The 25,809-nt window shown below is 41.0% G+C and overlaps 1 protein-coding gene and 1 long non-coding RNA gene across 6 annotated transcripts in view; one reads left to right on the forward strand and one right to left on the reverse strand.

Annotated features, from left to right (window-relative positions):
• Positions 1-25,809, forward strand: part of CNNM4 (cyclin and CBS domain divalent metal cation transport mediator 4) — a 64,011-nt gene that overhangs the window by 27,037 nt on the left and 11,165 nt on the right. For 3 of the 5 annotated variants that reach the window (XM_020984018.2, XM_020984015.2, XM_020984016.2), the window contains exons 2-6: positions 1,066-1,209; positions 1,579-1,716; positions 2,773-2,942; positions 3,401-3,500; positions 19,656-19,751. In XM_020984018.2, the coding sequence (XP_020839677.1) occupies positions 1,066-1,209; positions 1,579-1,716; positions 2,773-2,942; positions 3,401-3,500; positions 19,656-19,751 (648 nt within the window). Of the gene's footprint in view, positions 1-1,065; positions 1,210-1,578; positions 1,717-2,772; positions 2,943-3,400; positions 3,501-19,655; positions 19,752-20,841; positions 21,317-25,809 lie in introns of those variants that run through there. The other 2 variants (XM_020984019.2, XM_020984017.2) reach the window with 2 other exon arrangements.
• The window catches only part of LOC110206549 (uncharacterized), a 43,753-nt gene that overhangs the window by 3,924 nt on the left and 14,020 nt on the right, over positions 1-25,809 (reverse strand). The window contains exon 2 of the long non-coding RNA XR_013484671.1: positions 5,073-5,229. This is a non-coding gene — a long non-coding RNA (uncharacterized LOC110206549). The remainder of the gene's footprint in view (positions 1-5,072; positions 5,230-25,809) is intronic.

Consider the following 25,809-nt stretch of genomic DNA (forward strand, 5'->3'; position numbering starts at 1 on the left):
TCCCTCTCCGGTGTTTTGGGACAGTTAGAGAAATGAACTTTCACTGCCCTGTGGATGAAGGTCTAAGGAGTGAGAAATCCTCCAAAGACAAGCCTCTGCCTGTTCTCAGAAGCCCAAGCTGGGAAACTCAGCAGCTTCCCACAGCTCTGGTCATTTGTGGGCTTTTCTAGTTCATACCCTCCTCTTTTTTGTGTAAAGTGGACAGCCCCCTCCCTAATTGCAGCTCTTGAATGGTCTAATCACAGCCTGGGCTAATTTGTTAATAGCTTTGGGAACTAAGAAAATGTGCCTTGGGCTATCTCATGAGCCATAGATATGCAGCTGTGTATGTGCCATGGGAAAATTATATTTTTGTGGAAAAACGAAGACAGGGATATTTGGATCTGTGTGTCACCTTTATACCCTGTTTGTGGGCATATTGTCCCATAGAATGAAAACTCCTAGAGGTGACTCTTGTATCCCCAGCACCCAGCACAGTGCCAGGCATATAGTTAGTTAGTCGGGGCTTAATAAATTCCTGTTGAATGAATGAGTGAATGTCTGCACGTTGTGTACACATACAGGTACACAGGGCATGTCTAAGCATAAATAAGGTCTTTGACGTAGCACCTACCTTTTGTCAGTAGCTCTCAGTATACTCTATGTGATTTAGGAGAACAAATCATGTGTAAGTCTGAATCTCATTCATACCCCCAAAGCCCCTGACCCTTTGTAGACCCACCTCCTGTAAAATGTATTTCCCTAGTGGAATGTCAGCTCCTGGAGGGTACAAACTGTCTCACTTTTGTATTTGTATTCCTAGTGCTTAGCATCGTGTCTGGTGGTGTGTAAGTAGGCACCAAATAACTGCTTGTTGATTATTTAATTGATTGATTCATCAGGACAAAAACTTTTCTTCCAGGTGACTATATGTGTTCAGGCTAAGCCTACATGTTCTTCTATACAAATAAATGCTCCTGCAAAGGAGAGAGTACTTTTGGAGGGGAAATTTGTGGCCCAACTGGTAGGTTTAGCCCTTGGTCCCTGTTATTTCGTTCTCCTCTGATTCACTGTCTTGTTCCCTAGGAAAGTCACATTTGGCCATTGTGCAGAAGGTGAACAACGAGGGTGAGGGTGACCCTTTTTATGAAGTCTTGGGATTGGTGACTCTGGAGGATGTCATTGAGGAGATCATCAAATCGGAGATCCTGGATGAGTCTGATATGTACAGTAAGGCTCACTGTTTCCCTTTTCACTGCCTCATAGTAGATCATCAAAAGTTATTCTCCCCCACCCTTCCGCTTTTTTTAGAGTCTATTAGTCCTGACTAAGAGCATGGCAACAAGGGCACCATCCTTCCAAGAAGGCTTGGAGGCCCTGCCAACAGCCTGATGTTCAACTAGCTGAAGGCATTATTATGTGTTTCCTCCTGTTTTTCACATGTCACCCACAGCCTTAGGACTATGAATTGACCTAGAGTTCTTTATGCTTGGGTTGAAAGGGTCAGAATATGGGAGAAACAAAATTCTTTCCTATGTGGGGCAATTCAAAGTGACAAGACCATGAGGTCAACCTGAACCCGAACCCTTTCTCTTGCAGTTGACAACCGGAGCCGAAAACGAGTAGGCAATCAAAGGAACAAGCGAGATTTCTCAGCTTTCAAGGATCCTGACAATGAGATGAGAGTGAAAGTCTCACCCCAGCTGCTTCTGGCTGCTCACCGATTCCTGGCCACTGGTAAACCCATGAGGAAGGAATGGTGGGGTAGGGTGGGTGGGGTACTCATTTGTGAAATAGAATGTATAATTTTCTAGGAGATCAGAGATGGTGATTTTAAAAAACCGAGACATTTAGCCTCTTGCCTCTATGGAGTAATGCAATGGGATAAAGAGTGTGTGAAGGGTTAAGGACAATATATCTGCCCCTGGAGAGGATAAAGCTTGATTTTCCCCTGGGATTGCAGATTGTTTGCATTGTAAACGACTGTCTATTCCACACTCCCAGCAAAAATCTAGAGTTAGAGGCTAAAGATCATAAGGGACCATAATGAAAATGGTGCTTGTGCCAGGTCACTGGGGAGGAGATAAAGTTGGCATCAGGCAGGGGATGGTCTGTGTAGGTCCTTTGGTGACACATCGCTTTGGGTAGCCCTATACAAGGACATGTCAAAGGGAAGAGGAGGCATTTATAACCCTAGTGCCTGTGCATTCGAGATACATGTTCTCACGCTCATGTAACAGAGTCATATATGCAATATTTTTGCCACCTGTGACTAGTCCACGGTCCTCATTTAAATTTTGGAAGGGTTGCTCTTCGTTTTGCTTCCCTTATCACTTCCTCCATCTTATAGTTCCCTGAGAAAAGAGATGCCAAAATAGACATTCCTGGGTTCTTACCCTTATCTCAGGGAGATCTTGAGGGCCCGTGGCATACCTTTCTTCTCTCCTGCTCCTGCTCCTCCCTCTTCCCAATTCCATTCCCTCTGCCTCCAAACTGATTCCCTCATCCTTGCTTCTACAGTAGTTCTCCTGTCAGAATCCCTTGAGGTCAGGAATATATGACATTTCCCCTTATTAGTGATGGGAGACAGGTACATTAGGGATCTGGAGCCTTCTCTGATAGGGATCTAAACCAATAGTGAGACCAGTTCCAGTATAGGAACTTTAAGTGCCCTTCTTTCCAAATGCAGACACAGAGAAACTGTTAACTAGATGCCTCATTCTGAAAGTTTCTATAAGCAACTGCCAGGGGCAGGGACACTCCTATGGCAGCATTATCTCCTTTCCTCCATAGAGTTGCCCCTATTCAGTTCCTCAATGATGTCTGAGAAGATCCTCCTTCGTCTGCTGAAGTACCCAGATGTCATTCAAGAGCTGAAGTTTGATGAACGCCATAAACTTAGTGCCCGGCATTACCTATATGTTCAAAACAAATCTGCTGACTACTTCATCCTCATATTACAGGTAAGCTCCCCCTTTCATTTCCTAGCTTCCCAGCTTCATGATACCTGGTCCCATTCCTTCCTGCCTTCTCTCTGGACTTTACCACCGGACCTGATCTCCTTTTACCCTACTTCTCTTACTTCCCAGCCTCAAGCTGCATACTGATCTCCTATCATGATGATGTCTTGTGCACATAGGGAACTCAGAACTCTGCCCTTCCACCTTTTGAGCTTTGTTGTCCTGATCACAGAAGACTTCAAGGCACAATACTAGAGAGGTCCCTCTTTGTCCCACTGTCTCTTATCCTTAAGAGAGAGCTACCCATTCCCAATCCTTGTCCCTTTAAAGTTCTAAAAATAGTTTTCTTCATCTTAGCTAGATGGAACCAAATTACCCCACCTTCTTTCTACCTTTCCTCTTTTTCTGGTCTTGTTTTCCTCTTTTCTTTATTTGTAGCCCTCATATCCATGTCCTTTCAGGGAAAGGTGGAAGTGGAAGCTGGGAAGGAGAATATGAAGTTTGAGACAGGTGCATTCTCCTACTATGGAATCATGGCACTTACTACTCCTCTTAACACAGGTGAGTTGATATGTTGTAGTTGACACTCAACTTGGGTCTAACATGGGAATGTCAAAGCTAAGCGACCACAAGTTTTTATGTGTATGCAGAAAAAGTATGAGAGTTGGGCTCTGCCCTCAAGGAATTTTCATTCTAGTAGTCTCAGAGACAAAAACAACACGTGAAACAATAGCATAGAATACATGGTGGCATGTAATGAAATTCTAAGCTGAATGTAAAAACCATAAATAGTCATTGGAATTCAGAGGAAAAGGAAGACTACTGAAGTCAAGAGTAGGCAAGGAAACTTTCATGAAGTAGGTGGGACTGTGGATAATAAGCATGACAGTCATAATTGGGAAGGTTGAATAGGCAGAGAGGGGCCAAAATGTGATGGGGAGGCCAGGAAATAGGGTTTAGATTAGACTTGATGTGCTAGGAAGGAATTAGGGAGCCATGGATGGTTTTTTGAACAGAAAAAGTGACATAAGAAAGGCATTGTTTAAGGAAGATTGATTTAATGTCAGTATGTATGCAAGAGGAATGAGGGGGTAGGAGAGGCTCAACAAATCAGGAAGGTGTTCTTTTGAACAACACAGATGTAAGCAGATGAAGGCTTAGTGAGTGTTGAGTGATTGATTGATCGGGATTGAGAAGGAGGAAGCTAAGGGAACTCCAAGGTTTCAAGCCTGGGTATCTAGGAAAGTGGTGATGACAGAGATAGGGGAATTGGGAGCAGAAGTTTGTTAAGGTGCTCAGGGTGGATAAGAAAATGAGTAAGTCCCAATCTCCAGTTGGCTTGGGTATTTCCTTTGGCTAAAATTTTATTCTAATGGTATAAAGAAACTCAAGAGAAGAGATCCGGCAGATTCATAGTAGAAAACAAAGCTAAGGATTTAGAAAAGCTTAATGACAGAGCATAGATGCATTGGGTCAAGGATTAAGGAATAAAGAAGGAACTGGACATTTGAGAAAAGAAAGTTGAATATCTAGGTAATATTGTGGCAGGTTAAACTTGGAAGCACGAACAAGTCATCAGGCTTCCTTTCTGTCATCCACGTGCTAGTTGTCTGGTCTGTACTATCCTAGTCTAGACAGCCTATGGAAAGGACTGGCTATGGGATCATCTACTTAAGGCAAGTAACTTTGGACTAACCACTCAAACTCTTCTGGGTCTTAGTTTCTTACCTGAAAATTGAAGGAGTTGTACTGATGGTCTCCAAGGTGAACGTGAAGCCTCACTATTTGGTTCCTTTGAGAACATGGAATGTTTAACTTTTTGAGGGGTGGAGGGTTAGGGTGCTATTGAACCATTTCTCTGGTTTGACACACAAAAGCACCCTCTACTGGTGGCAACTACACACTGCAATGTTTTCAGGACCTTTTTTTTGTCAACCAACAGGCATTTATTAAATGCCTATGTATGTGATGGGTCACTGTGCTGAGAGAGGAGGAAGGTTGTAAAGAGAGTGACAAAGACAAAAATTAAGCAGCCTTTGCTGTCCAGGAATTTACATGTTATATGACTGAGTTCTTTCTGCTGCCTTTTTTGGGGACGGTCCTTCTTTTGGAGACCTTACTTTAGGCACATACCTTTTCTTTCCTGTTGCTTGTGTCCCCTGAGAGAAGGCTTCTGGGGCTATCAGAGTGACTTCATCTGTGCCAGTACACGACAATTTCTATGTCCCTCTATCCACCCAATTGATGCAAAAAAGGTGTGTAGGCCTTCCATTTCCTCCTGTACCTGTCCCTTGAGGGAAGACAAAGAGGAAAGTCAGTGGAGACTGGACACTTCCATCTCTTGCTGAGCAGTTTCCTGTACTAGCCTTCAGAGGGAAGAGGAGTGGTGAAATAGGGCCTCCTATCTGACCATCTCTCTCTGCCTTTTATCTTGTGTTCCATTCGTCTCCAGCCCCATCTACAGCCTCTTCTGAAAAGAGGAATGCCACTTTCCACTTAATGATGAACATTCTCATACCTGCTCATACCCTACTAATTTCAGTTATTCTGAACCCCTATAGATCACCATCCAAACCCCACCCCCACCCCTCATCCACCACCCGCTTCCTTATTCCCATCCTTCTCAACCCTCCCATTCCAAAGGTCCAACCAAATGCCATCCTGCCACTGTGCCTTCTCTAATGCCTGTTCCATAGGCAACAAACTTCCCTTCATCCTAAATATTTTCATGTCTCATTCCTTTCATCTTCTAGCTGTTACTGAAACCTGGCTCCTCCCTGATAGCACAGTGTCCCTGGCCACCCCTTCACTCTTTCCCCTTGATCCAATGGTTGAGGCTGAGAATTGGATTACTCCTTGCCTCCTATTGCCACTTCCAGGTTCTCTCCCCGCTTCTGTCACTCAGTAACTCCTCTTCCTTTGAGGTCCATGCTTTTCATATCTACCACCCAGGTAAAATCTTGGTAGTTGTCTGTAGAACCCCAGGTCACTCCCTTTTCTTCCTCTATGAGTCTGATACATGACTCACAGTTTTTTTTCTCCTCCCCAACTCCTGTCCTACTAGGAGACTTCAAAATCCATAGTGACTCTCCCTCAAACACCCTAACCACTCAGTTCTTCAACTGACTGAGTTCCTGTGACCTACTCCTCCACTTCATATCAGTCACACACAAAGATGGTCATACCCTTGATCTTGCCATTAGCCATAAATGAACCAACTCTGTGTTTAGGAATTCTGAAATCCCCTTATCCGACCATAATCTGTAGGCTTTTCACCTTTTCCTCTGTCTTCCCTTATCTGCACACTGTGACCTTCAATCCCTCCACCCCTCAGTTCTCTCAGACCATCACCCCAGCACTAACCACTTGCTCCTCTTTTCCCCATCTTGACCCTTTTGTGAACCAATTCTACTCTATATTGTTTTCTTGAATCCCTAACCCTTTATCAGAATGCCAGTTGTACCCTGACAAGCCTCAGCCTTGGATCACTTCCATCATTTGTTGCTCCTACACACATTCTGCTGAATGAAGGTGGAGAAAATCATACAACAGTTCTAACTGGGTCCACTACAAATTTATTTCACAACCTCAACTGGACCCTCACTGCTGCTAGGCAATCCTACTATACCTCCCTTATCAACTCACTATCCCACTCTCCACAACAGCTTTTTTTTTCCCCCATCAGAAACAAGGTTTACTGTATTACCAATAGAAGTGGGCAGGGTTTTAACAATCTGTGCATTTATGACATTTAGAATCTGAGCAATTTAATAGGGGCAAGATGTGGGAAGATCTGGATATAATCAAGGAGTGGCCAATAGCCTGGTTTGGAGGTAACAGAAGAGGTCTAGATGGGATTAAGGGTGGGCTATAGCCTGGGGTAGGGCCAGGTGAAGACAATGAGGGCCACAATGAAAGGGCAGCTAACTGGGAAGGGCCAGGTGCCTCAGGCAAATGCCAGGGATCTGGGCCATGTGTAAAAGTCCAGGGCCTTTTAGGGGTCCATCATTAGTGCCCCATCATTCTCCCCTCAAACAAATGGGACCCAAATTCTTTTGGAGTAAGAGACGAAGGTCTTGGCTTCTGAAACTGCTTCTTGCTGGCAAGGGTGTAGGGCTGTCCCCACCTCAAGGGGGTCCAGAGAGGAGGTTGACTGGAACTGAGCACAGGCTGTGTCCAGGGGATGATGGGGGGACATTGTCTGGTATGCTCATTTGCTACCATCTGTAATCTGGAAGACACAGATCTGACAAGCAGGTTCACAGCAGCTCTTCTAAATGTTTTCATCTGTCCTCAAACCTTCCATGGTCCTCTCACCCCCACCCCCCTTCTCCCCACCCTTTTAGCTGAGAATCCTGCCTCATATTTTAAAGAAAAAAATTGAGGCCATTCACTGAATGCTCCCTCTTCGCTACTCTTCCTCATCTCCTATCACTCAGATGCCTTCTTCCACTCTCTCCTCCTTCACCTATCTCACATGAAGAGGTGGCTTCACTCTTTACTAAGGCCAACCCCTCTACCTCCATAAGCCATTCCATTCCTTTCTGTCTCCTACATATTGCCCTTTTGTCATCCCCATTTTATCACTTATTTTCAATCTCTCTATTTCAACAGCTTCTTCCCTACTGCCTACAGACATGCCCATGTCTCCCTCATCCTCTAAAAACACTCACTTGATCCTTCCATCCCTGCTAACTATCCTTCTATATCTCTTCTTCCTTTTGTGGCAAAAGTTCTTGAAAAGACCATCTACAATAGGTGCCTCCACCTTTTCTCCTCTCACTCTCGTCTTAACTCCTTACAATCTAGCTTCTGACTTCATCATTCCACCCAACTGCTCTCTCTAAAGTTACCATGATTCTTAATTGCCAAATCCAATGGCCTTTTCTCAGTCCTCATTCTTGACCCCCCTGCAGCCTTTGGCACTGCTAATTATCGTCTTCTTGATAATCTGTCTAGATTTTCAGGATGTTAACTCCATTCTGATTCTCCTCCTACCTATCTGACTGCTCCTTCTCATTCTCCTTTGCTGGATCCTCTTCCAAACCATGTTCTCTGACCATCAGTGTCTCTTGGGGTTCCCTCTTGGGCCCTCTTCTCTACCTATACTACTTTCTTGGTGATCTCATCAGCTCCCATAGATTTAATTACTGTCTCTGTGCTGGTGATTCTCATATCTATCTCTACTGCGCCAGCCTCTTTGTTGACTTCCAATCTTGCATCTCCAGCTACCTATCAGATATCTCAAACTGGATGTCCAGTAGCACCTTAAACTCCACATATCCAAAATAGAACTCATTATCTTTCCCCTGAACCCTCTCTCCCTCCTATCTTCCCTATTACTGTTGAGTGCAACACCATCTTCCCAGTCCCTTAAGCTAGCATTATCCTCTACTCATAACTATCTTTCACCTCCTACATGTCCAATCTATTGCCAGGACCTGTTGATTTCACCTTTGTACCATCTCTGGCATATTCCCCTTCTCTCCTCTGACACTGCCACCACTCTAGTGCAGGCCCTCATCACCTCATGCCTGGATTATCTGCAATAGCCTGCTGTGGTGGGTCTGTCTGCCTCAAGTCTTTCCCCACTCCAATCCATCCTCCATTCAGCTACTAAAGTGATTTTTCTAAAGCACAGGTCTGAGCATGTCACCCCACTCCACCCCCCTTCAGTAAATTGCATTGTGATTCCTTATCACCTCCAGGTGGCTATTTGGCCTTCAAAGCCCATCATAACCTAGCCTCTCTTACCTTTCCTGTCTTCTTAGACCTTACTCCCTGCCATGTGCTCTTTGATCCAGTGACATTGTCTTCCTAGCTATTTCAGGAACAGTACTTCATCTTTTGGCTTTGGACATTTCCTCTGCCTTTCCCTCATACCTGGAATGCCTCTCCTTCCTCATCTCTGCCTCCTGGCTTCCCTGGTTTCCTTTATCATCTTCTACAAGGGGCCTTTCCCAAACCCTTTCCTTTCTTAATTATTTCATGTTAATCCTGTATGTAGCTTGTTTGTATAATTTTATTGTCTCCATCTTTTGAATGAAACATCCTTGAGGGCAGAGACTATCTTTTGCCTCTTTTTGTATCCCCATTGCTTAGCAAATTGTAGATGGTTAAATGTTATTGACTGACTGACAAACCATGGTAGATAATGGGTTCTTCTAGGAGATAATAGGGAGTTGAAAAAAATCAACTTCACCAATAAAGGATGGTGAAGGAAGGGTCAGCTGACACAATCTGTCTGAAAGAGATCTGGGATTATTCATGAACCTCAAACTTTAAGTATAAGTCAGCATGGCAGTCCAAAAAGTTAATGTGATCTTTGACTAACTTTAGAAGCATAGTGTCCAGAACACGGGGGAGAATAGTCTCCCTGGACTCTTCTCTTGTCAGACTGCACCTGAAGTATCATACACAATTCCCTAGCTTTGCCAGTACTCTAGAGGATCATCTCCTCAGTTTCCTCATCTCTAAAATGGGAATAGTAATACTCGTTGAAGCTATTTTGCAGGATTGTGATAAAGATCAAATGAGACAGTGTTCAATTTGTGAATTTTAAATTGCCTTATGTCAGCTGCTATTACTATTCTCTAGTCCTAACTGTTCATTGCTTTAGTTACCCTACCTAATGGGAGGATCGTTCCTAGGTATCTCTGGATTCAGATACTTTCCTGTGCAGAGCTCATTTTGACTTGGCCTCTCCCCAGAGTTTCCTTTTTCTGCAGACCATAGTCTATACACCATTATGTCTGCCTCTTAGTCCCAGTCTCATGACTGTATATCATGGCCTTTGGACCTAGATGTTCATTGACCTTCCTCTTGGCCCACAGGCCAGTGTCTTCAACTTAGCTTGGGCATCTACCTGCCAGGGAGAACTCCCTGATTTTTCTGCTTTTGTCTCAGTTAATGCCTTTTTAAAATGCATGGCTATACCCAGCAAAACTGAGTATAATCCTTCAGGGGAAAAAATGGTCATTCAGTGAAATAGAGGACTTTCAAGCATTCCTGATGAAAAGACCAGAGCTGAATAGAAAATTTGACTTTCAAATACAGGACTCAAGTGGAACATGAAGAGGTAAACAGGAAAGAGAAATCATAAGAGACTTATTAAGATTGAACTATTTACATTCCTGCATGGAAAGATGATATTTATAACTCATGAGACCTTTGTTAGTATTAGGGTAGTTGGAGGAAAAAAATTATATGTATGTATATGTAGATAGATAGATAGAGGGCACAGGGTAAGCTGAAGATTAAGGGGTCATATCTGGAGAATAAAATTAAGGGATGAGAGAGGATTATACTCGGAGAAAAAGAAAGGGAGAGGTAGAATGGGGTAAATTATCTCACAAAAAAAAACAACAGAAAAGAAAAGTCACTTACGGTGGAGAGGAAACGGGGGAAGGTGAGAGGGAATGAGTGAATCTTATTCTCATAGGACTTGGCTTAAGGATGGAATAACATACACATTCAATTGGGTATGGAAATCTGTCTTACCCTACAGGAAAATCGGGGGAGAAGGGGACAAGAGAGCAGGGGGATGATAGAGAGGAGAGCAGATTGGGAAAGGGGGTAATCAGAGGGACAGGGTCAAAAGAAAGAATAGAATAAATGAGAGGGCAGGATAGGATTAAGGGAAATAGAGTTACTTTTTCACAACATGTCTACTATGGACGTGTTTTGCATAACTGTACATGTACAACCTATATTGAGTTGCTTGCTTTTTCAATGAGGGTGGGTGGGGAGGGAGGAAGAGAGAAAATTTGAAATCTAAAGTTTTAAAAACATATGTTTAAAAAAAATGTTTTCACATGCTACTGGGAAATAAGAAATACAGGAAATGGGGTATAGAAGTCTATCTTGCTCTACAGGAAAATAGAAGGGGAAGGGGATAAGAGAAGGGAATAAGAGAAGGGGAGAGAGATAGATGACAAGACAGACTAGGGGAAGGGATATTCAGAATGCGTGCCATCTTGGGGTGGAAGGAGGGGGGAGATGGGGTGAAAATTTGGAACTCAAAAACTTGTGGAAGTGAATGCTGAAAACTAAAAATAAATAAATTTATATTTTTTTAAAAAATGCATGGGAGCAGCTAGGTGGCACAGTGGATAGAGCACCAGTCCTGGATTCAGGAGGACCTGAGTTCAAATCCGGCCTCAGACACATAACACTTACTAGCTGTGTGACCTTGGGCAAGTCACTTAACCCCATTGCCTAGCCAAAAAAAAAATGCATGGCTAACATCTGTAGTCATATGAAAAAATGCTCTAAATCACTATACATTAGAGAAATGCAAATCAAAACAAATCTGAGGTACCACATCACACCTATCAGATTGGCCAACATGACAAAACAGGACAATGATAAATGTTGGAGAAGATGTGGGAAAATTGGAACACTAATGCATTGTTGCTGGAGTTGTGAAATGATCCAGTCATTTTGGAGAGCAATTTAGAACTATGCCCAGAGGGCTATAAAAATGTGCATACCCTTTGACCCAGAAATAGCACTTCTAGGGCTCTATCTCAAAGAGATCATACAAATGGGAAAAGGACCCACACGTACAAAAATATTTATAGCAGCTTTTTGTGGTGGCAAAGAATTGGAAATTGAGAGGATGCCCATCAATTGCGGAATGGCTGAGCAAGTTGTGGTATATGAATGTAATGGAATACTATTTTGCTATAAGAAATGATGAACAGGCTGACTTCAGAAAAACTTGGAAAGACTTGTGTGGTCTGATGCTGAGTGAAGTGAGCAGAACCATGAGAATGTTGTACACAGTAACAGCCACGTTGTACAATGACCGATACTGATAGACTTAGCCCTTCTCAGCAATGCAAGGATCTAAGAAATCTCCAAAGGTCTAATGATGGAAAATGCTATCCACATCCAAAGAAAGAACTATGGAGTTTGAATGCAGATTGAAGCACTATTTGCTGTTTTTTTTCTTCTGTTGTGTTTTGTTTCCTCTTTCTGGTGGTTCCTCCTTTTGGTTCTAATTCTTACTTACATCACTAATGTGAAAATATGTTTAATAGGAATGTATAAGTATAGCCTATATGAGATTGCTCATTATGTTGGGGAGGGAGGGGGAGAAAAATTTAAAACTCAAAAGCTTATGGAAGTGATTATTTATTGATAAATCAAAATAAATTAATTAAAACAATTTTTGTAGAAATTCATGGCAAAAGGAGTCCTTTCTCCCTCTCTACCTTGTCAATCACTTCTCACTAGGCAGTGATGTGGTAGAATCAGGAAAATCTGAGTTCACATGGCACCACAGATTCTTACTAGGTGTGTGACCCTGGCAAAGTCATTTAAACTTTGTCTGCCTTAGTTTCCTCAACTGCAAAATAAGGCTAATAATCACCCACTTCCCAAGGTTGTTGTATGAAATTAGATAATATTTGTAAAACAGTTAGCACAGTGGCACATAGTAGGTGCTTAATGTTTATTCCCTTCCTACCTGGACTCACACTGCTCCCAGTTAATTACCCTGAGAGATTTTTATTAATATAGTTTGTTTTTTCCATTACCTACATCTTAAAATGTCCCCTCATCACACAAAGAACCATCCATTGTAACAAAGAATTAAAAAGAAAAAGGGGGAAAAAATTAAAAATTAAATTAAATTAAAAATTTTTTAAAAAAAGAAAAAGGGGGGGAAAAGTATTTCAGCAAGATGAATCAGCACATCAACCAAGTCCAGTGGCATACGTGGCGTTCCACACTCGTAGTCCTCCACCACCACAAAAAAGGAAAGGAGATACAGTTTCTTATTTCCTCAGTACCAAACTTTGTTATCATAACCATACAGTTTAGTTGTTTTTGTTCTTCCTGTTTCTGTTGTCTGCATTGTGTATGTTCTTTTTCTGGGTTTACTTACTTCAGTTTGTATCAGTTCATAGAAATTTTCATATGGTTCTCTTTATTTCCATTGTTTCTTACGGCATGATAATATTTCATTCCATTCATGTAGCACAATGTGTTTAACCATCCTCCAATCACTGGGTACCTATGTGACTTCTAGTTTTTTTGCTACTACGAAAACACGCTGCTATAAATATTTTGGTGTATTTAGGGCCTTTCTTTTGATCTTTGAGGTTATACAGCTAGCACTGTGAGCTCTGAGTCAAAGGGTCGTTTGGTCACTGTTTTAGTATAATTCCAAATAGCTTTCCAGAATGGCTAGACTAATTCATAGGTTTACCAGTAGTGTCTCAATATGCCTGTATTTCCAAAACCCCTCCAACTTTGATTATTCCCATATTTTGTTATCTTTGCCAATTTGCTGGATGTGAGATAAAACATTAAAGTTGATTTGATTTACGTTTCTCTTTTTATTAGTGATTAGAGAAGTATTTCATGCGTTTGTTAATAATTCTAATTCTTAGAATTATGTGTCCACATTCTTTGACTGCTAGTCCATTGGGCAATGGCTCATGATCTTATATATATTTGTGTTAGTTCTCTATGTATCTCGCATAGCATACCTTTATCAGATGCAAATATTTTTTCTCAATAGATAGCTTTTCTTTCCTATCTTGTTTGTATTGATTTTGTTTGTGGCAAAGCTTTCATGTAATCAAATTATCTGGTTTATCTTTTGTGGTTACTTTTTTTTTTTTTTGGTGAGGCAATAGGGTTAAGTAACTTGCCCAGGGTCACATAGCTAGTTAAGTGTCAAGTGTCTGAGGCTGGATTTGAACTCAAGTCCTCCTGAGTCCAGGGCCAGTACTCTATCCACTGTGCCACCTAGATGCCCCTATTCCTTGTTTTTATAAGAATTCTGTCCCAAGCATAGCCATGAAAGGTAACCAGTCTGGTTAGGATCATTTTTTTAAAAAAATATACTTTATTGGTGCCTTTTATCTTTATATCACAATCATTTCCTACCTCATCTTCCAAATTGAACCCCCACTTGTAACAAAGAAAGCAAAAATATCCTGTACAGAGATTGTAGCTGACATTGTATACAATCTTATTTCTCTGTCTCTGCCGTAAAAGAGGAGGTAAGCTTCATTACCTGTTGTCCGGGATCTTCATCATTATTACTTAGCTGTTTCTGCTGATGATTTGTGGTTAGAGTGTTGCCCTCTTTCTGTTGGCCCTGTCTTGTCCAAGCCACCCCATATTCTCTGCCAAGACAAATCCAGGTGGACATGCCAATTGTGCCTTCCCTCCCTATATTGGTTCTGCTCTCTGGCTTCCCCCTTTCTAGGGAGGGAAGGGACCATAGCCTCCCTCATCACCTTGTCTAAGCTGCTGGAGTTTGTGTAGGCTTACTTTTGTTTGCTTCTAATAGTGATGGTTGGTATCTTCTTGTATCCTGTAGACATTTGGGTAAGTTTCTTAATCACCTCATTAACCTTTTCTGAGACTAATACTTTTCTTCCAGTTTCCTCATAGGCCTGCTTTTCCATTCTGTTAATCCTATTTGGTTGCCCTTCCCAGGATCTCTTCCAATTTTTCTACATCATTCTTAAAATGTGGAATCTAGAATTGGAAACAATCCTTCAGGGCCCAGAACTTTGTGACCATACACCGGTCACTTCATCTACTGGAACTTTTGAAAAAATACAACAAATAATATCAGCAAACTGTCATAATTATATTCACCTTGAGGTTCACAGGATGACAAAATGATAGAATAGGAAGGGACCTCACCCTATCTAGTTCAACTGAAACTGAAAAAAAAATCCCAGAAGACCCTGTGTTGCCTCTGCTGGAAGACCAGCAGTGGCGGGGGCACCCACCGCCTTTCCAAGCAGCCCATTGCCCTGTTGGACCAGTTATGATCACAAATAACTTCCTGACATCAATCCTAGATTTGCCTAGTGGCCAGTTCTGGCTCTTGCCCCTAGTTCTGCCTTGGAGCTGAACAGATACTTGAAGGTGGCTATCCTAGCTCACCTCCAAGCTCAATATCCATGACTCTTTCAGCTGAGCCTCATATAACGCACACTCAAAGCCTTTCCTCACCATTCTGGTTGCCCTTTTCTGGGCAGTCTTTGTCTTGTCATTGTCTTTCCTAAAAAAAGACATCCATAATTGAATGCAATATCCCAGATTTAGTCTGACCAGGGCAGATTGCCTCCTTTTTATTCCTGGAACTGTTCCAGAGGCATAAGAAAAAAAAATTGGGCCTGGAGTCAGGAAGACCTGAATTCAAATCCAGCCTCAGATACTAGCTTTATAGGACTTTGGGCAGGTCACCTAACCTCTGACTGTCTCAGTTTCCTTAACTGTAAAAAGAGGATGATAATATCACAGGGTTGTCATGAGGATCAAATGAGATAATATTTATTTGTCAAATGGCTGACACATAGTAGGTGCTTAATAAGTGCTTGTTCTCTCCCCTCCCCCCCATTTAATGGAGCTAAAGATCACATCAGGTTTTGTTGTTGTTTGTGACCACATCACATCATTTTGAGCTTAGAGCCCAGTAAAACCCTTAAATCTTTCTCAAAGAAACTGCCATCTAGCCTTGCCTCAACATTTTGTTCTTGTGAAGTTGATTTTTTAAAATTCAGGTGTAAAACTTAACATTCAGCTTCACCCCCATATCTTTTTTAGCTACACTTATACCAACTTATTCCTCCCATGTGGTCCATGCAGATGCCATCAGTGCCTCTTCCTTTGGTGTGTATATGCTACTTCCTATTTGATTCTATGGGACTTCCTCTTATCTTCAACTGACCATTTTTGCTCATTTGTCATTTTAAATTCAGTTGCTATCTTTTGAATCATTAATAAAAATTTGCTAAACAAATCATTAGTTTAAGAAATGACTATTTGGTATTCCAGATCGCTCTGGGATGACTTTAACAAGCTGTTCAGTGAACACTGGTTTTGAGTAGGATCCTCCTTTGTACACAGGACAGGAACCACCTCCAGACCTCCAGACCTAGTTGGCCTAATTTTGGAATGAGAATCAGAAGCTTTACTGAAACCTGGGTGTCTATTATTAGATGTGTTTTTCCCCCCTCATTTATAAAGTCTGTCATTTGGTTGCAGTCATGTTGGTTTTACCCAGTAACTTGTGCTTGTCTAAGTATTTCCAAAGTGATTTGCTCTAGTATCTTTATAGGACAGGAACTGCTTTCTAATTCCCCTTCACCCCCTTAAAAGTAAGTCATTGTGTCATTTTCTCTATTTAAGTATGCTCATCTATTTGCTAGTAATTTTCTTTTTTCTTTTTCTTTTTTTAAGGCAATTGGGGTTAAGTGACTTGCCCAGGGTCACACAGCTAGTGTCAAGTGTTTGGTTTGAGACTGGATTTGAACTCAGGTCCTTCTGACTTCAAAGCTGGTGCTCTATTCACTGCGCCACCTAGCTGCCCCAGCTAGTAATTTTCAAAATTCACAGCTAATGCTTTTACCAACAGTTTCTTCCAGTTCTTAGCTGTGGATGCATATCACTGGGGCCCAGGTTTTCAAAATAATGAAAAATGTTCCTTCCCCATTGATACATGACTTATTATCTACCTGTGTGATGACCTTGAGCCAATTATTCAGTCTTAGCATATAAGGCTGGAATGTATGTTAGAGATTGTAAAGTCCAACCTCATCATTTTACAGACAAGGAAACTGAGGTGCAGAAAGATGGAATGGTTTCTTAAGGCCACACTGTGAATCAGTCGTAGAGACAGGTCTCAAAATCAAGTCGTGTGACTTGAGGGTTCTTTTCACCACCAGCCACTTATCCTGCGTCTTAGTTTGCTCACCTGTAGGTGAGGATTATAATATTTCTACTATATGACTCAACAGGGTTGTTGGGAGGAAAAAGATTGGTAAATCATAACAGCTTTATATGAATATGAGCCTATATTAACTTCCCATCACAGGTTAGACATCTAAAGCCAAAGAACCAGTACAGAATGGGTCTCTGCTGCCCTCTAATTCCCAAGAATGGGGCAGCTTAGGGCAAAGAAGGAAATTGACTTAGGTTTGATGTAAGATGAGTAATGTGGAAATATGTTTTACATCATTGCACATGTATAACCTATGTCAAATTGTTCACCGCCTCAAGAAAGGGGTAAGAAAGGGACGGAGGGAGAAAATCTGAAACTCAAAATTTTTCAAAATGAATGTTAAAAATTTTTATATGTAGTTGGGAAAACAAAATATTATTTAAAAAAAGATTTGATGTAAGGAAAAATTTGCTAATAGAGCTGTCTACAAGAAGATTGAGTTTCCTTAGGAGACAATGAATTGATTGGAAATTTTTGGTAAAAGGCTGGGTGACCAATTATCAGGTGTATTGTGTTAGGGATTCCTTTTCCAGAATCAGTTAGACCAGATAAACCCTGAAGATTCCATCGCTGAAATTCTCTGATCTCTAATTCTACCTTCCTACTTTTCTGTCTGTCTCATTGTTCAATGCATAGAATGACAAAATCTTAGAACTGGACCTTAGAAATTACTTAGTCCAGTATCCCTTTTTTTTTTTGGTAGATGAAGAAACTAGCCTTAGAATGATGAAATAACTCCTAGATCACATAGCTAACTAGTGGAAGAGCTAGTACAAACAAGAATTTAGTTTTCTTATCTCAAGCCAGTGCTTTTTCTGCTACATCATTTTGTCTAATTTTTAGATAGGAAAATTGGACAAGTTGAAGATGAACTGTTTGAGTCATATTGTGATCCAGGAACAGAGTCTGGAACATCATATCCTGACCTAGCAGTAATGACTAAGGACTAAAGATCTTACTTCCTAGAAAGTATGGAGAGCAGAGACAGTCTTGCAGTGAATTATATATGTTAGTCTTTTTGAAATGGTTAAGTGATTGCTATTTATGTCCAAAGTGCAGGTTTGTCTTCCTCCTACAGAAGAGGGCCAAGGGCTCAAAGAATGGCTGTCAGTTCTCTAGGTTATCAGGAAGAATGGAATGTTCCTCTAAAAAATGGAAGAAGAGTTTGAGTTTAAAAACAAAGAAGGAAAAGTATCTGAAGGGGCAGAGAGGGAGTCCCAGCTTATGGCAGGACACTGGAAGATGTGAAATGGTGACACAAAGGATCATAAGATCATAGGTTTTGAACTGCAAAGGACCTTAGAGGTCATGTAGTCCCAACTGCACTTATAGCTAGGAAACAGATATTTGAGCCTTTTCCCGAAATGGAGTAAGCTCAGTCCTTTACAGAAGAAGCAGTTCCTTCCTTGTCCTCCAGTAAATGATACTGTGGATCCACAGTTTTGTCTGTTAAGAGATTATCCAGAAAAGTATACAAAGAGGAGACGAGTAGTGCTAGTTGATGACTCCTCGCCCTGCTGGGGCAGTCATTTGTTGAACTATTAATAACAAAAGTGAGGTCCACTGGCATTTATCCAGGCCTTGTCAGAGAACCTACCCAAGACTCGTCAGACCTGGTGACGGCTACTTCTGGTGTTTCCTAGGGGCACAAACAAGACTACTGGAAAGACTCTAATAAACATTGCTAAGGAGTATAAAACATCAGGCAAAGAATTGAAGATCTTAAGAGTATTGATGGTGTTTTCATCATATCTGGCAGTTGAAGGCAAGGACTTCAGAAGATAAAGGCAGATTTGGGAAGTGAGCAGCTGTTTAAGAAGGTGGTATCTGAGAATGAGATATGACTTTCTGGACCACAGTTTAAAATATAGAGATGATGGGTTCTTAGAGATGGAATGTACTTAGCAAGGACTAGTAAAGATATGTTTGCCAGGATTCTTAAAAATCTAACCAAAAGAGTTTATAAACCAAAAAGGAAATGGAGGAGAAAATTGTGTATGTGTAATTACCAAACTAGAACCACTGCCCTCTAATGCCTAGGAATGGGGTAGCTTAGGGCAAAGGGGGAAATTGACTTCGATTTGATATAAGAAAATGCTTGCTAATGATTAGAGCTGTCTAAAAGGGGAATAAATTGCCTTAGAAGATAGTGGATCATCCTCTCATTGAAGGTTTGAGAAGTGTTGGAAAGTTCAGAGTCATGGTCTGTTTCCATTAGGGTCTTACTAGACATGGTGGTCCAAGTGATGACCTGCCTGGTACATGTTGCCTTCTGCCTTACTGCTTCAACTAGGCTGATTTGCCTGACATGTGAGTGTCAGAAGAGCCACCTCCCCAGATGATGACTGTGGGGGCTTGGCTGGAAGCAGGACTGGCAGTCTGAGGTGCTGCCACTCCCAGGGCTTTTGTGCCCATTTGTTTATTAGTGGCAGTTGGTCAGAAGTTGTTGCTGGTGGTAATGAGGAAGATGGGCCCTCTCTTCCCTCTATGATATCTTCAGGGTCTGGACGAGAAGCAGGTCTCATGGTTTGGGGAACACCACTATTCCCAAGGCACTTGGGGTCAGGATCCTGGGCTGTCATCATCAGGATCTGAAGGTTCTGATAATCAAGGTGGTAGTAATACAAAGTAGCATTCTATATTAAGAAGATATACTTACATAAGAACATCTGGGATTCAAAGAGGGAAAGTATGTAGAGAGCATTTGGATGAAGATCAGGGAAAGCAGAGCACAAGTGATATCACTGAAGCATTTATCCTACAGTCTACCTAGACAGCAGAAGGAAAACTAATGAGGAATCAATGATACAGATCACAAGCTTGTCATGGTGGCATGGTATAGTAGTGATAGGGGACTTCAGTTATCCAGACATCTGTTGGAACTCTCTTCTTCAGGCAAAATCTGAGCCACTAAAAATTTCTTGACTTGCCTTAATGATACTTTCATCCTTCAAAAGGTGGAGATACCAACAAGGGAAACTTCTATTCTGGACCTGATTCAGACCAACAAGAAAGAACTGGTTTCTTGAGTGGAAATGATGGGAACCTTGGGGGTAAGTGACTACTCTATCTTAAGAGTCTGTGATACAGAAGAAGAGGAAAGTTGGGCAATCTGGCATGAACTCTAGATTTTGGAAGAGTGGATTACAGAGCACCCAGAGATAGCTTAATTCTCTCAACTTAAAATTCTACAGGGCAAGTCAGTTCAGTAAGGATGGAAAATTCCCAAGAATGGAATTCTGAAGACACAGAAAGCAACAATTCTAATATGGAAGAGAAAGAATATTGGTCTAAAAGAGACTGATATATAAATTAGTTAATTAAAATAAAAAAAGAAAAAGAGACTGATATAAATGCAGAGGAACTCATCAACCAACTTAATTGTTGTAAAAGACTTGCACAGAAGATGAAAACAAGGACAGGTGATTGAGGATGAATACAAAAGCCTACCATGATCCTATTAAGATTTTAGGAGTGCTAAAATGTAAAATGAGCTGAGATTGGTAAAGAAATCTGAGACTAACAGAATTTTTTTTTAAGTTACAGAGTATTGGAGAAAAGTGGTGGATCAAAGAAGGGATAAGAGCTTTTTAGAGTAGATGGTGATTGCAGGCAGAGCTGCTCAGATATGATTTTGTTGTGTGTGTGTGTGTGTGTAATTTTTTTTCCGGCAAGGCAGTTGGGATTAAGTGACTTGCCCAGAGTCACACAGCTAGTAAGTGTCAAGTGTCTGGTCCGAGACTGGGTTTGAACTCAGGTCCTCCTGACTCCAGGGCCGGTACTAGGTGCCACTGTGCCACCTAGCTGCCCTTATATATTTTCTTACAAGGAGAAAGATCTTAAGACAGGAGAAGACGGAAGTAAAGTGGCTCATGGGGAATTGATAGCCATGATAACTAAGAAAATAGAGAGGACACAGCTGTTCTTAGTGAGTTCAAGTTATCTAGTCCATATCTGGAAGTATACCCTTGAAAGAACTAACATATGTGCTCATTGAGCCATTGCCTATATTTTCAGAAATCACCAAGGGCACTGATCTTTGAAAATTAAAAAGTGATCATGACAGATTAACCTAATTTTCTTTCTTTCTTTCTTTCTTTCTTTCTTTCTTTCTTCCTTTCTTTCTTTCTTTTTTTTTTACAGATTTATTATATTGCTGTAGATGTAGCTTACTTAGATTTCAGGAAAACATTTGACACAGTCATTCATGGAATTATGTGGACAAAAAAAGTAATGTGGTCTAGGAAATAGTATAATTTGGTGGATTCAGGACAGGCTGAATGGCCAGATCCAAAAAGCAGTCATTAATGCTTGGATGTCAAGTTGGAGAGATACGTATATAGTGATGGTACCACAGGGATCTGTGCTATTTAACTCTTTTTTTTAGTGACTAGATGAAAGCATGTATAAGGGATATGCTTATCAAATTTGCAGGTCACTCAGTTCTAAATTTTCCCCTCCTCCCTAACATGGCATACAATCTGATACAAGCTATATATGTATGATCATATTAAACATATTTCCACATTAGTCATGTTGTGAAAGAAGAATTAGAACAAAAGGGAAAAACCATGAGAAAGAAAACACACACACACACACACACACACACACACACACACACAGAAACCAAAAACAAAAAAGAGAGAGAAAATAGTATGCTTCAATCTGCATTCAGACTATAATTCTTTCTGTGGATATGGATAACATTTTCTATTGTGAGACTTTTGAAATTGTCTTAGCTCAGAAGAGCTACGTTTAACAAAGTCGTTCACTGCACAATGTTGCTGTTATTATGTACAGTGTTCTCCTAGTTCTGCTCACTTCCCTCAGCATCATTTTGTGCAAGTCCTTCTAGGTTTTTCTGAAATCTTCCGGCTCACCATTTCTTATGGAACAATAGTATTCCATTACATTCATATACCACAACTTGTTCAGCCATTCCCCAATTGATGGGCATCCCCTCAATTTCCACTTCTTTGCCAGCACAAAAATAGCTGCTATAAATAGTTTTGAACGTGTGAGTCCTTTTCCCTTTTTTATAATCTCTTTGGGATACAGACCTAGTCGTGGTATTGCTGGATCAAAGGGTATGCACAGTTTTATAGTCCTTGGGGCATAGTTCCAAACTGTTCTGCAGAAAAGTTGCATCAGTTCACAACTCTACTAACAATACATTAGTTTTCCAATTTTCCCACATCTTCTCCAACATTTATAGTTTTCCTGTTTTGTCATGTAAGCCAATCTGATAGGTGTGATGTGATACCTCAGAGTTGTTAAAACCCTCTTGATCGTATTTCAAGACTCTAGGTAAATATATTTTTATCAACTCATATTAAATATTCTTATATACATTATTATCTCCAATATTTTAAGCTATGGTCCAGAAATCCAAATCCTGTTTTCATCTGTGTTTTTATATGAATAAATTTTATTTTGTTTTAACACTGAAGGTAGACATAAACAAAAATAAGACATATTTCCCTCCTCAAAAACCAGTCAAACAAGTTTTTGTACTTGGCAGTATTTCTATATATGTTCACTTATATAATTTACAATTTTCTTTAAAGAAAGGAAGGCTGTATGCCTAACTTTCACTTCGTAGTACCAAAATTGTCCAATGTAAGTAAGCTGAGTTTTGTTGCCTTTTAACATTGTCTTCATTTGCATAGCTGCACTTGGTGTGTATATTGTTCTTTTTCATCATTTCCAGTCACTCTCTATCCCTTAATAAATATCTTTTCATATTTCTTAAAATTCTTCATATGTATAATTCCTTGTGGTACAAATATTTCTGTGTGGTCAAATACCATAATTTATTTGTCCTTTTCATAATTGTTGGCCCTATTGTTTCTAGGTCTTAGATACCATCCTCTTAACCAGCTCTTCATTTTCCCAAATCTACCTTTCTCTTTAGAAGCACCCAACTTCAGTTGGTAGCAGTTAAAATACCATCTGTGCCCCTACGATCTTGAGTTTCTTCCAGAACTTAATAATCCCAAATGGTGCTTTCTAGATTACTTATGTCAGTGTGAATTGTTGCCCGGTGAATCACCAGAAATGTATGGTAGTCATCAGGTTTGATAAGTGTTGAAAAGTTCTCTTACCTCCCAGATACATGCCCCAAAAGATAGTAGAGCTGTATACTGTTAATGCCAGTTCTATAGATAGCTATCCTCATCATAGATTATAATGTAACAGCAAAGGGAAGGAATCTCCACAGCTACTGCAGAGTTAATCAGCAAAGTATAGAAGGCATTGTTGTATAGGACCTCTTTGAGATTAGATAATATGAATTTTATAATAGGGCCACAACTTTGTCCAACTTTGTTCTGTAGCTTTCCACTAAGAACAGAGAAGGATGATATTGGGAATAACCCAAGATGTGATTTGGTAATGCGTGGTAGCTTATGGGACAAGGGGTACAAGGACAGAGAACAGTATATAATTGAGTATTTCCACTAATTTCCAGTTAAAGTTTAACTGGTCCTGACCTGGGAGTTGTAATATTCATTGCTTCCCATTGCTTTTTCCAGACTTTCCCTTTGCTTCCATCACTCAGCAACTTGTTCTCTTCTGAGGTTCACTCTATGTAAAGATGTCATCCAGTCCAGATCTAGGTGGCAGTCATATACTGACCCTCAAGTCATTCTTTCTCTTTAAGTTCATTTCCTGGCTCATAGTTTTCTTCACTGCCCCAAGTTCTTTCCTGATAGTAGGCGACTACAACATAAATGTTATTATTCCCTTGAATTTCCAGTTCTTCAGTCTCCTTACCTTACATGACCTATCTGGAATCCTCACAGCCACACACAGAGATAGTCTCACCCTTGATGTCAACCAAGTGCGTTCAGCTTCCACGATCAAGAATTATGAAATTGTTCCATCTAACCATAACTTTCCTTTCTTCCATCTCTCCCTGCGTTACATTCTGTTGCCTCCCTAGAAGTAGCTATCGTGGGCAACGAATGTCTCATTCTGTATCTCTTTTTTCATTGACTCCAGTCTCTCGGCCCTTCAGTACTCTTTCAAGCCATTCTTCTCCTGCTCTTGTTCTTTTTTCCTCCTTTCTCCATCTTGACCACATAGTTAACCAGTTCAACATTATCCCATTCTCCTCTCTTGGATCCCTTGCTCCCTTGTCCTAATGATCATCATCGTGGCGTGACAAATCAGAATTGGATATGCTACAAACAACTGTTAGCTAGTTTGACTGTGCTCTTGCTATAGCAAGGCCATCCTTTTACTCTTCCCTATTTGCTTATCTATCACAAAAGTCTCCAGACATTTTTGATTACACACCCTTGGTCAGCAAAACAGTGTTTGAACATTCACCCCCAATACACATCTTTATGAAATTTATTTGTATACAATTGTACTACTCAGGTAGTACACTGGATAGAGTGCTGGGCCCGGAGTAAGGAGGACCTGAGTTCAAATGTGGCCTCAGACCTTTACTAGCTGTGTGACCTTGGGCAGGTCACTTAGCCCTTTTCAGTTTCCTTGTCTGTAAAATGAACTGGAGAAGGAAATGGCAAACCACTCCAGTGTCTTTGCCAAGAAAACCCAAAGAATTGGACACAACTGAGCAACAACAATTATACAAATAGATTGTATATATTATGAAATATATGCAAAATAGGAATTTTTTAAAAGGAAGCAGTATTGATTATCTTTGAAATAATGTTTTGTTAATGGGGTGAAGACTGTCAACCAGATGGAACTGGTCTCTAACCCATGGGTGGCCAAAGCTGAATAGAGCAGGCTAGAGAAAGGAGAGTCAGAAATCCAACAGAAGTTTAATTTCAAAGTGAGGGAAATGGCTTGCAAGGAAGGCGACAGATTAGACGCATGTGCCAGGGCCTTGCCCCTAGTGGGGGATTCACTTTAATGTGGTCACGTCTCCATATTTATTTATACCAGTGGTTGAGCAGTGAGTTGTATTCCTGACAATGAGGGATAACAGCAACAATGGGACAAGTTTGGTTCATAGTGTTGAGGTCAGGTCTGGGAGAGCAGTTCGGGTATGAAAGGATTCACTTAGATCTTCTCTGTAGCCATTGGTGATGAGTTCAGGGTGGACCCCAAGAACGTTGGGGTGCTACCTGAAATGATGAGGAATAGATGTGCAGGTCCTAGTGTCCTCAAAGAATTCACTCAGTCTCCAAGCTAAAGGCATTTATTGGGGTGATGCACCCAAGTAGGCCTGCTCCCTGTGAGGCAGAGCCCCAGTGGGCTCTGTTCCATGTGGAGGTAGAGCATAAGCCACAATCCCTGCTTCCAATAGGAGGCAAAGGTGATTAGCCAGGTTTAAATACAATTTTATGGGATGGGGAAAGGAGACAAGAGAATGGGAGGAACAAGGATGGCTCCAAAATGCCTGGGATATCAGGTAGCCCAGGAGTGATAAGCAAAGAGAACAGGGAGGGGAAAAGTTGTTCTGGAATTGAGGGTGCTTTGTGAAAGCACACAGATAAGTCCGTGGTGGGGGCTTCAATGCATAATCTTCTTTGATCACTTTTCTGGCTAGTCACATCCTGCATCTTATCTCCTATCTTGTGTCCTGCTTGCTCCATCTGCCTCAGGTACTCTTTTCTACCTCATCAATAGCAGGATTTCATGACCAGAACGTGGGTACTTGTCCAAGCTTGTCCGGTACTTGTCCGCGCTCAGAGAACATTTGGTGCTGGTCAAAGCAATACAGTAATTATGTGATTTTGCCAGAGAGTGAGATCATCCAGAGAGTGAGCACAAGGATTGTTGTTATGCCAAGCTCAGGGCACAGCCTGCTTGCTGGGCCTTAGCTCTGGAAAACAGGGTGTCTCCTAGTATCTTGACAAAACTTACACTATCAATAAAATTACTATTCGTAATAAATGGTAAAGGAAAGATAATATTTTTAGTGACAGCAGTGTGATTGAATATACATCATTATGTTTATGTTTTGTGTATGTTCTGGGGGACAGGGTAGGCTTGTAAATAATAATTGCTAATTATCAACCATTCAGTTAATTAGATCGATATAGCTAGTCAAGCAGGTGAATTTCAATTTTGAAAAATGACTCCTTCCCACTATAAAGGAAATCTGAGAAGCTAAAGCTTGCTCTGGCCTAG

This window comes from Phascolarctos cinereus, unplaced genomic scaffold (genome assembly GCF_003287225.1).
Source record: "Phascolarctos cinereus isolate Bilbo 61053 unplaced genomic scaffold, phaCin_HiC Scaffold_2;HRSCAF=192, whole genome shotgun sequence".
Lineage (NCBI taxonomy): Eukaryota > Metazoa > Chordata > Mammalia > Diprotodontia > Phascolarctidae > Phascolarctos > Phascolarctos cinereus.